Source organism: Sceloporus occidentalis, unplaced genomic scaffold (assembly GCF_023333645.1).
Source record: "Sceloporus occidentalis isolate IW3139 unplaced genomic scaffold, rSceOcc1.0.p SCAF_11, whole genome shotgun sequence".
NCBI lineage: Eukaryota > Metazoa > Chordata > Lepidosauria > Squamata > Phrynosomatidae > Sceloporus > Sceloporus occidentalis.
Window position 1 is genome coordinate 7889915 of NW_028316991.1, and position 12318 is coordinate 7902232.

At 37.3% G+C, this 12318-nt stretch overlaps 1 protein-coding gene across 1 annotated transcript; it reads right to left on the bottom strand.

The window, feature by feature from the left end:
- Positions 1–2178: 2178 nt before the first annotated feature.
- Positions 2179–6944, bottom strand: LOC149305505 (aquaporin-4-like). Its single transcript, XM_089477541.1, has 4 exons — positions 6579–6944; positions 4215–4379; positions 2611–2691; positions 2179–2367 (listed from the first exon to the last, which is right to left on the bottom strand). Exons 1-4 carry the CDS (start codon positions 6942–6944, stop codon positions 2179–2181), a joined length of 801 nt encoding a protein of 266 aa, XP_089333667.1.
- Positions 6945–12318: the final 5374 nt, after the last annotated feature.

Here is a 12318-nt window from a genome sequence, read left to right on the forward strand (position 1 = left end):
TTTTAGACATTTTGAAGTCACAAATACTACGCACCTCTTTACTGAATGTTTTAATGTTTATTAAATAATATTTTATATGAAATAACACAAGTAATCAACAGGTGAATGTTTTAAACAATTATGTAATGTGTCAACTATGGCAGGTCCTAGTGTTCTATCTATCTATCTATCTTAAAAATAAATATATCAGACCAAGAATTAAGAGAGTTATTGTGTCTTTGCATGTACTTATGGTTATATTTACCTACGTGTATTTATTAAAGTATGTTTCCAGTTTTATACAAGTAGCAAAAAATATGACACCAGATGGATCCATCAAGAAAAAACAACCCAAAACAAAGTAAAGGAGAACAGCTAAGCAACAAAATGGCACTGTTCACATTGGATTCTTTCTTCTCTACTAGGAAAAAAGGACAACCATGTCTGAAAGGAGTGAAAACCAATCAAAATATATAACTCTGGAGAGAATGCACCAGGCTCCTATAACACCAATTGTGCTTACACACAATAAACCTATGTTCAATGTTAATGGATGAGTCTGATTTTCAAAAACATGCATTATTCTGAAATATTATTTTTGAAAATATAAAATAATTATTATTTCAAATCATTAAGGCAAACAATGTGCTTGAATTTGATTTTAATTCAAATACATTTGCAGATTTGCAAACAAGTTTAACGGTATATATAGTCAATGAATGACACCTTCGTGGAATTCACTACCCACAACCAAATTTATGAATTTAGGATGATTTTGGTAGGTGTTTTAGAATCTGTGAACAATCCCAAAATAATAAAAAAATAAACAGATTGTATTTCTATACTGAAATCATTGGTAGACATATATTTTATTAAGGGAAAATGTGTAAATATGTATAAATAAATATTAAAAGGAATGTTTGTACCTTAAATATATACTGTATGTTTCTGAATAATTTATACCCTGTGCCAAAAAGTAATGTTATTTTTACAAGTGCCTAATACCCATAGTCTCTGGACTATGTGGGAAGCATAGTATATTTAAGAAATATATTTTTTTGAAATAGTTTTTACTTTTTTTTTATTCCTTCTGTAGATATAAGGCAAAATGTGCCCTTTTCATAGTTTTCATGCTGGACAACTTACAATTTGTTGTTAACACCATTGGTGTGTTTTCAGCATTACATTTTAGGTAGACTACAAAATACCATCAGCTATTCCATATCAGAAATGAAACATATATCAAATGGAAAATAAAAATATTCTCGATTGCCCTGAAATGACAGACCACGTTGTGCTTAGTCTGTTTCACAATACAGATACAATGGTGTCTATCTCTACTATCCCTTTATAAGACTGTCCTCCCAGAGTTCCTTGTGAAATCAGCAGGACATCAAATCATAAATAATCTAAATAGGATCATCTGTAGGTGAGCAGGGGTTTCATCTATGGCAGGGTGGTCTGAAGTACCTGGCCAGATAAACATATCCAAGGTACCTGGTAAGTAGTACTAGAGTTGTTGGGGGAATGGCAATTTCCCTAGAAGGTATCATTTTAAAATAGTCCCAATAATCATACCTTTTTGGTACAGTAGGTGTTACCCGGCACTACAACCATTAAGCATTCCTGGACACCCATCTGTCTGTTGTGCCCTTAAGGTAGTCATGCTACATCATATTGAAACATGACAACCATCACGTTTCAGCTCCATATACATATAGTTAATGTCATAAAGCTTGCTTTCCACTAAATACTAAATCAACATGTAAACACGAGCATCAGGCAGCTTTTTAAAACAATACAATGCAAAATATTAAATAGTGGTAGGCAGTTAGTAAAAAATATTGTCAATATTATCAGTTGGACAATCGGCCATGCAATGTATTGGGGGTAGACTTTTTCAATTAGTGAATCAATGTCATGGGTGCAGTGTATACTATTCCAGTGGTTCCCAGTCGAGTCCTCAAGGCAGACTAAGAGTGTGGGATTTAATAACTGCCACATTCTACCCCACTGGGCCATTGGCATGAGGACTGGGTTGGGAACCACTGCATTACTCACCCTTTTTACAATGCAAGGCAAAGGTACACTGAAAGGTCCATAGGCAACTAGAATGGAAGTAACATTCTTCACTGGCTTTACTACTTATATCAATGTTTTTTATTAAAGTCTTATGTGATGACTCAAGGTAATTGGAAACTAAGCAGCAGATTCCAGTTTGTTGTATTCTCCTCCTGGTCTCACATTGAGCTGGACAGATTCATCTTCGTTTTGTGGTCTCCTGAAACTAGCCTGCAATTTTAGCTTAACCTCCGGGTCTGGGCAGAACAGGTACTCATAGACAAAGCTGGCAAGGATACCACCCATCATTGGACCAATCCAGTATATCTAAATAGAAAGAAAAGTGTTATTACGAAGAGTCAGGCAGATCGATTTCAAAGAAAGAATATATTTAGTAATCATGATAATAGAGATATGATTGGTTGGCTGGGGTTTATTATATTTATTCAATGTAATTTAGACACAATTATAAACTATAAATACAATTGTTGATTTGTTGCTGTTTCTAAACACATTGCTGATACTGTCAGGGGTTAAAAGAATATACATTTTCTATTTGAAAGCACGTACCCAGTGGTTGTCCCATTTGTTAAATACAACACTTGTTCCCAAGGATCTTGCTGGATTCATGCTTGCACCTGTATACTGAATCTAAAACAGAGATAGAAGTCACATAAAGTTTAAGAGGGACATAGGTAATGATCATTGGTAGTGTTACATTGTTGTGTACATTATTGCACAAGCATTATCACACATACTGGTGTCCTTGTATGCATAACTGTGCCTTTTTCTGCTAACAGGGAAGGTAGCCCAGTAACCCTGAAACCGGGGTTGGTAGCCCAGACACATGGCCTCCTCATTAAGTGACCCAAAATAGTTTTGCTCGATTGCATGCTCCATGGACATTTTCTAGTCCTGTTTAATGCACGTTCCACAAAGAGAATAGCTATGAGCCTAATAAAAAGAATAGGTCACCCAGCATTTTCATTTGAAAGAACTCACCCTGATTTACCTATTCATTATGCAGGGTTAACTAATCCCTCCTTGCAAGAGTCATGCCTGATAATCGCACTGTTTGGATGTCCTCTACTTCATGGAATTTTCTGATCTATCTCATTATTTATTGTTAAATGAGTTAGCTTGGAAGGAATTTTTGGGCAAAATTTTATATTTGGTTTTAACACGCTAGCAGCCAAAAAGTGACTCCTAGGTGCACCACCCCATTACTTGCGAGGGTGATAAGACTTTGCATTCAAATTGCTATTTATAATTAAATAAAATTAAGTAATAATCTGGATCATACCAAAATTTACAGTATACAGTAGCAGTTTATAGGAATGTATCACATAGAAATGATTTTGCTTGGCTTTTACACTAATCATTGTATGACAGGGTGATATAATCAAGGGTTATAGGCCAAAAACAGTGGTTTTCTTAGAAATCAATCTGAAATTCATGACTTTATAAGTCAATTACTCCCCTATAAGCCCTAACACATATCTATTACATTAATAAACTTAAGTGCAGCCCCAAGTTATTCCTATATCAACAAGTCCAAGAGTTCACGTGGTGACCTTAATATTTATATGCAAAAGATATTTCCCACAATCATATCTCAGTCATAAAACAATACATTTTTCATCACAGGGCCTACAGATAAGTATGTATTGATTGGGGCAGAGAACATAAGAATTCTAAACTAGGAGAAAAATCATAGAATGTCCTACAACATATTTTAAAGTAAGTGTACTTAGTTTTTCACTCATGGTTTCTCCATTTTGGCTTTATTTCTGTCGAATAAATAATGACACAGTGTAATATGTCATGTGTTGTCGTTCATCAGAGGTTGTATTTACTTATTTTTAGACCTGCTAAGGAACAGATGATCGGCTACCTGAAGGAAATTGATTTGGTCTCAGATGGGGCGCAGAAGCTATTTGTTTTTCTTGCACAACTAGATAGTTTTCTTGGGGCTTTGTGAAGAGGTCACTTTGTCCATTACACAACACTGAAACTCACCTCCTGCTCTTGAGTAAACAGCTAAGTATTTTAAGGCATTCCTTCAGAAGTTAGTAATATATGATGAAATGTTGGGTGCAGTCCTTTAACATTCATGTACAATTCTATAGGATAAACATCTCAGACATTATATTGTGGTAATCAGCTCAACTTACAGCAAAAAGGTGTCCAATAGTAACCGACAATCCAATGATAAGAGGAATGGGGACCATAATTTCAGTTCTCTTCTTGTCACACGAAGCAAAAATTGTGAAGACCAACTGGAAAGTGATGAGTGCTTCCACCAGAAGGGCTTGGCCATGTGATATGGTGTCATGTTCCTAGATAGAAAAAGGTAATAAAAACTATTATGGACTATTAATGTATTAATATAGATATTAATATTATGATGGCTTATTGGGCTATTCTCATAAATATTTTTAAAATACTAAAGCATAGAGAAGTAATATACCTAAATTGCATGTAAGCTGAGAACATGTTCTACATAAGCTAAGAAGATGGATCAACACGGCCTTAAAATCATAGAGCTCATTCTAATTAATGAGCTTACTGCATGGGGCGTGGGTTAGCTTTCCATCCTCTAACTTCAAATCATGTCCTCTAGTCCTCCTAACCCATTACAGCAGTTGCAAAATAATAAACAAGAGTTGGCACTCCTTCAAAGATAAGACGGTCAAACAAAACATCATTAAAATCATACAATAATTCCTTTATTGTAGTTCGTAGTCCCGTAGTAAAAATTATATTTTTTCAGATTTTAAGCAAAAAAATATGTAATGAACATACCAGCCGACAGAAAAGAGAACCTGCTTAACGCCTTTCGCACCCAAAGGCGCTTTATCATGATCTACGTCACAGTTTAAGTTTATCACAATTTCAGACCACTTCATAAAACCACTGATAGACCCCCTCACATTTATTAAGGAAAGTCTTGTAATTAAATGGGGAATGTTACGAGCACAGTTACAGGACAGAAAAATAGTGGGTTGAATTATTACATTGAACAGGGACTAAATCCAAGGTGCACATATAAAGCTTTCCTGAGGAACAACACGTTTATGAAACAGACAGAAGAGATAGGCCAGATGGTCCTTATCTGCCATAATGACCTGTGCTTCTATGATGTCATACACATACATTGTTTTAGGGATTTTCCTGGTATCGTTATGCTGTTGAAAATAGTACCTTTATAATCAATAATGTTCATTTATTCATTTTTCCAGTGAGTATTTGTTGAATTAAGTGCGTCATTTAAAATCTTAATAGAGAGCATAGCACCATACAGCTCAGATAAAATAATCTATTGATTGATCCCTTGACATTTTTATAGGTGGATAATGCACAGGGCAGTTTGAAACATACACATTTTATTACATTCCTGCTATCAACTTATTCCTGATAAAGCAAGAAACCCAGTACTGTACTTAACCAGCATTAAAAATATGAAATCAGCCTTAAACGTAAGGGACAGGGGGCAGGCTGGCCCCGGGACAGGGGGCGATGTTTCCGCAGGCCAGTCCAAATTCTTCAAACAGGGCCCCCCAAGTCGTCTTGGTTGGCTGAAGCCCAGTGGACTCACATAATGTTGCATTAGGAGCACAGGCTTTAGGTATGTGTGAGGGAGAGTGTAAGTAAGAGTGTGTGCATGTAAAGTGCATACACAAGGAAGAGAGGCCAAGGCCCAAGGGGCCCCTTCGATTTGCTTGATCCCGGTCCAAATAGTGTGAGCCCTCGACTGAATACTGACCCTTAAAAAGTTTATTACAAAATGTTTATACAATGACAATTAATTTTGGCAACCACAGGGTCTCAATATCAGCACAAACAAGGATCCTATGAAGGAGCCAGTTGTAGACTATGTGACTTTTAGAATCTGCCCATTTACCCATTTGTGTAAAGCCCTAAGACTCAGAGGCAAACCTTGAAAGTTCCCAGACATGTGAATCCCGGTCGATGCGTCCAGGGAGGTCATTGACTATGAGCACTTCACCTATCAGACTAAATCAGACTAAAAACATCTTTAGCTCAAGCCTCTCATATAACCTTGTGGAAACCAAGTAACCTTTCAGATTGGGATTTTTATTATTAAAGTCATTAAGAGCTTGAAAGTAGGATAAACTCATTAAAATAAGGATACAGAATGAGATAAAGAATGAGACAGAGGGGACAGGGCCATTTTATGGAAAGAAATAAAACAGACTTCACATTATTTGATATGCCTTCCTTTAACCTTCAAAAGCGAAGTCACCTTACGCTAATGATAGCAGGTTATTTAGCAGATGCCTAACCTTATGGAAATGTTTGTAGAAACATTTTAAAAGACAAATTTAAGATCCTACTTCAATCAGAAATAGGAGCTTAACTTAGTCTACTCTGCTTAAACCAGAACTTTAAAGCAGAGCCACCTAGGCTACTGTTTGACTACAATTCTCATTATGCTCGGTCATACCACAATGCCCAGGACCTAAAAGGCTACAGTTGCCCCATCCAGACCAAGACAGATATTGTGCCAAACCTACCTTAGTAACGCCAACTGGCCACCGGTCCTGTGGTGTAATGAGGGCAATAACGCCAGCCCCAGCTATTGCCCCCAAACATTGAATTATTATGTAGAAGAATCCTTTGGCCACTGTTATCTTCCTAGTACAAATCATTGCCATAGCCACTGCTGGGTTTAAATAGACCTCGCATATATGCCCAAAGCAGTGGATCAAAATAGCTATGCTCAATCCAAAGCAAAAGGCAATGTGTGTATCACTAGGTCCAGGTGAGTTTAATCCAGCTGTAGATCCTAAACTTACAACCAGGAAAAGGAAAACTGCTAAAAACTCTCCAGCCATGGAGGTCCAGAACTGTCTTGTCCATATTCCTTTGAAGGCTGTCATGGTGTGGCACAGATACTGTGAATATTCTAACAGGTAGTGTTGGCGTCTGATGGGACTCTAAAGATCCCGCTCAAGGAAAAAAATTTGAGGTTGGGGGCTTGAGTGTTTGCGTAAGAATAGTTGAGGAACAGGCTGAGCAAGTGGTGACGTGTAGTGAAACAGCCCCTTGTCTGGATAGATGAAACTTCTTGTAAGAAATAGTTGTTTTTTTTGTCCACTCCCTTAAGGTATGCAATGTGATCTCCTGAAGAAGTAACTTGTAAAAAATAAATAGAGCAACACATGAATCACAGGTATTTATCACAGTCTTTCAATGTTAAACACGCCTGTATTATCTTTACAAGTCTATATGGCCAGAGCATTAGCCAACTCAATGTTCAGCCTAGATAACCATTATATACAAATATTGATTACCTTGCATGCAGAAGTTAACAAAGCTCACAAAAACGAGTTGTAGTGAAATGAAAATGTCTCCTGATTGCATGAACTATGCTTTATGTGAGGGTCAAGACAGCACTTTCTACTCAGTCAAGTTAGACCTTCCAAATGTGTAAAGAAACAGTTGTGTCTCTATTTAATATATATTGTTTTTCTTTAATTTAAATCTATGAAGTCACATGGGGGAGAGCGACTTGGCTCCACCTGTTTTAGGGTGATAACACACAAGGGTATACAACAGGCTAGAATGCCACTGGTATGGACATTTGCCATCAGGGTTTAATCCTGTTGCTGGATAAGAATACCGGATATTACCGGGTGCCAATGTGGATGCCCAGTACACCTGGTGCTTCTGCCTGCCAGGAAGAGGCAAGTATCCTCCGATGAAAAGAATAAGGTATATAATGGAGAGTACAGATTATTATAACCAATAGACACGTGCCTTTATTAAAAACTAATCCTTACGTTTATATCATGGCAACAGCAATCTTTATGTCCTCAGGATCTTCAAGATCAATCCACCCGAGTAGCTTCATTCTCCCATAATGTCAAGTTTCTGACCGCTGTTGGTTACCCTTGTTGACCAGACAGCCTTTGTAAGTACGGGGTAAGGAGAAAGCCTTCCTGAGATAGATGTTTAAATACAAATCTAAATCAAACAAAGTAGTAGAGGTTAATACAATGTGGGATAGGCATAAGGTTATCCAGAACGACAAGATCAAGAACCAAATTGGGGTGGATGTTTGTAAAGCAGGAAACAAATGAGAAGACTCTTAGGTTGGGCAACACTGTCTAACCTTGATGTTTAAAAATTGAGGTTTAATAAAGTATGCATTTTGTGAAAAATAATAACAATGCAACATATACTTTAACGTCTTTGTGGCCGGACTGTTTTTGACTTTTTTTTTAACCTTCGCTCTTTTAACATTTCTGCGGTGTTTGTGCTTAGCTGTAATTTTCTACTTTCTTATTTACTGTACCCATGAAATTGATATATTGCTTTCTTTAGATGCTATTATTTCAATCATATCATATAATGAATTATAAAAAATGATAATAAACAATGGTGAAATATTTAACACAACACTTTTTCTGGCTTTTATTTCAAAAAAATGCTAAAAAGATTCTATTTGTCCTCAGCTTAGATATACTCAATGCTTTTATGTTGTTTTTTTGCAAGTTTTAGGGCAGTAGGTACAAGTAGCGTATTGCCGTTTTATAAGGAGACGGTCGGCAGGCCAATAAGATATGGACATGTAAAAAATGGGGTATTAATTCATTATCTTGTCTCTTTACAGGTCAATGGTAAGACCTCATCTTGAACATGGGGTGCAATTCTGGGCACCGGTCCTTAAAAAAGACATTATGGAACTAGGACGCATACAGATTTATAAAGGGTATTGGAAGTCTTAGTTGCATTTATATACGGTATAAAAAACATTTTAGAGGGGACATTATAATGTTGTATAAATATATGCAGGGCCAATATAAAGAGCTCTTTGCTGACCTGTTCATTAACAGAAATGCACAAAGAGCAAGAGGTCACCCTCTGAGACTGGAAGAACAGAGATTTCATAGACGACAAAGGAAGGGATTCTTTACAGTAAGGGCAATAAAGGTATAGAAGTCACTGTCAAGAGAGGTGCTGTTATCCAATACATTAGATACCTTCAAAAGGGGTCGGGATATTTTTTTTTTTTTAGAAAAGCAGAACATACAGGGCCATAAATTAGAGAATAAACATTAATATTTTAGAGCTTCGTAATCCAAGGGGAAATCCGATTGCCTTTTTGAGTCGAAGATGAAATTTCCACTCTAAGTGGCAAAATTCAACCCCCCCCCAAAAAATACATATTTGTTTGAAATCCACTTGACTTATCTATGTGTTATATTGTCCCTACTTACAGGGTTGGCGCTTCGCAATAGTGAGTTGAAGTGTTTCAGCTTAAACTCACGGTGTAGTGAATAAACCCCTCTTGCCGTGACAGTCCATGTGCTGTTCCGTGTTCCATGACGCAATAACAGAAACACAGGGAGTCGATGACTAAGGATTGCAAAATCACATTCCTCAAAAGGCAATCTTCCTGGGTACAGAACATGTAAACGCTTCTGACAACGTGAAATCAATACTTAAAGCCTTAGGGGACCTGTGAGACTAACACGTTACATGTTCTTAATAATAAAATATATTGCTTACTAGTTCAGTAAAAAGTCGCGTAGTCAGAATCCTCATTGCCTTTAATGAGTCTACTTTACCCCCGAGTGGGTAATGCAGCTTTAAACCACCTACCCCACTTGAAACAAGATAGAGGGCAATGCTTTTTGTCATGTTATTTGTGTTTGCCTGGGTCTGCTCCCATCTCTACACACACGGTCCCTCCAGCGCAAGCAGAAGCGATAATGTTTTGTTGACAATCAGCGTAAAAGAAATTCTACTAATTTGGTGTCTGGTGCTGCATTCCCGACCGGCAGCGGAAGTCATATATTTTACAGGTTTTGCAATCAGTGACAGGGCAAATGTCCTCCATGATCACCCGTGCAAGAGAATATTTCGTTGCCACAGCAGTGGAATTTGTGACAAATATTAGCGGGTTCTTCCAATCCCCAGCACACCAACCGGAGTTACGTATGTGCAAGAAATAACACGCACATACAAATGTACAGCGCTACGGAATTTGATGGCGCTATATAAAACAATAAATAATAATAATAATGTATATAAACTCGTTTAACGCTTGTTGATTTACATTTTTTTTTTTAATATGGTTATGATTTCCCATTTCAGGAGGATTTCACAAAGTACACCTTTTTTCGCCTGTTTAGGTCGGTTATCCTGATCCAATCTACTAGACAAACCACCTAGGATCTTATCATACTGTCTTTCCGCACACAATAGAATGGCTTAGTCTTAATCAGTCAGAGACCCTCTGACATACTAAGGTCTATAGAAAAGTGACTTAACCACAAACAGGACTAAAATATCACACAACTACAAAAGTGACCTGCAGATGGGTAGAGAGAGACACCACAAGAACAACTTTAAAGCAATCGCTGTATACAACACACACCATGTGTAGTGTATGTAGTTGCCATCCTGGGCCCAGTGTGCCTGCTATGTAAGCATTATTTACATTTAAGAATAAACTATAGTGATATACTGTACTAATAAACATTATCTGTTGATGTTCTATCACTAATAACCTTTAGAGCAGGTCAATCTAATAGAGTTGGACAATTTAGGATTTGAGAGTTTGCCATTGAAATCAACAAGAGAAACTGAATGCAGAGTAACGCGAGTGATGGTCAGCAATTTGACAATTATCCAGGTGTTCCCACCCTTAATATCCAGGTCCTCATGAGATTCGGTAAGCTAAACCCATATTTAACTCAGAATAAACACAAAGATGTTTGAAAAGTCCCAAGCAGAAGCTTACGTCAGGAATGCTTTTTGATTGTCACATGACAAAATTAGACATGAATCTAAAGGGGGAGAAACGCAACAAAAAACAAATAAGCGAAAATTAAATGAAGAAAAAATGGTCTGCATAGAAAATAAAAAGGGAATCAAACCCTTTTGCACTTCAGTGTGTGAAGAGAGAAGTTAGTAAATATATTAAATATCGACTAGTTGCTATAGGCAGAAATTCTTGCCATAGCAGATTTCGTCTGTACTTGATTATAACAAGGACAGAATTAATGAGATCAGCATGAAGATCCTCGGGTAAAGAATCACGGAAACCAAGTAAATAACAAAAAATAATGTGTGGGAATACAGGTGTGTAGGACTGAAGTAAATATATAGAAATGATCACAACTGGATGATCCGCATCTACACGCTCTGCAAACGGAATCCAAATACACAGCATCTCCAGAGGTCTATAGACTGCCATCTAGTGGAGAGAAATGTGACTGCCACTTACAACATTAGATAATAAATATGGATTTAAAGGACACTCTATAGTCATCATATGCTATTTAATGCATATGATGGCCATGTTCTCTATGTACATTTTCAGTGTCCCTCTTGCAAATGCATGGAGGATTCCCCAGCTGTGTGCTGCGCAGGAGATGTGTTTTACAGTCACGTGATAAACTTTATCTTTAAGACCCCGAACCATGCACATGACCAGAAAGCGCTCCAATCGACTTCAGGAGGCGGTACGCTAAACGAAGGCTCAATAAACGCATACTAAAATACGATACGAACATCCCAGCAGACTGTTTCCATTTGAATTTCTAAGCAGGGCACATAAGTCCATGTCCCAGCATGAAGACATATTAGACTGTCTAGCACGTTCTTAAGCCAAAGGCATAGAATACTTCCTTTGCAGAGTCTGAAATGAGCTGTAGTGGCATCAGTAACTTAAATAGTTAAATTAGCACATTCAGACTGAATTTCCAGAAAAACAGCACATGAACACACTAAGGAATCTAGGCTAACAAGTTCCAGACAGTACCACATTCACTGTGTATAACAATCATTCATAACACTTTCCATGTCACACATTAAAGGTTAATTCACAGGATCAAATGTTGTCTCAGCACACGCTACTAAACAAACACCCTGAACCTTTATCATACTGACCTGTGCTAAACTGCACATTAAACTATAATGCTGTAGCCAAACTGCTCCCCCAGACATAGGGGCGAGACCTCCGTTACACGGGTTTGTTGTTTATTCACTTGTCTTGTTGTCGAGGCAGTTTTCAAAGAATTGTGTTTCAGCTCCTTTATTTTACTATTCATTATGAATCTCAAACAGGATTCTCCAGCAAGAAGGGCCATGCATAATGCAGATGAGGCGACACTGGAGAAATATCACTGCTTTAACTATCATTATAATGTATAGTGACGTCTAGGAACTGAAACACAACTCTCCTCTTAGAGAACCGACCAGAGTAAACGGCGTGTTTACTGTTAAACATAAAGAGCTTGC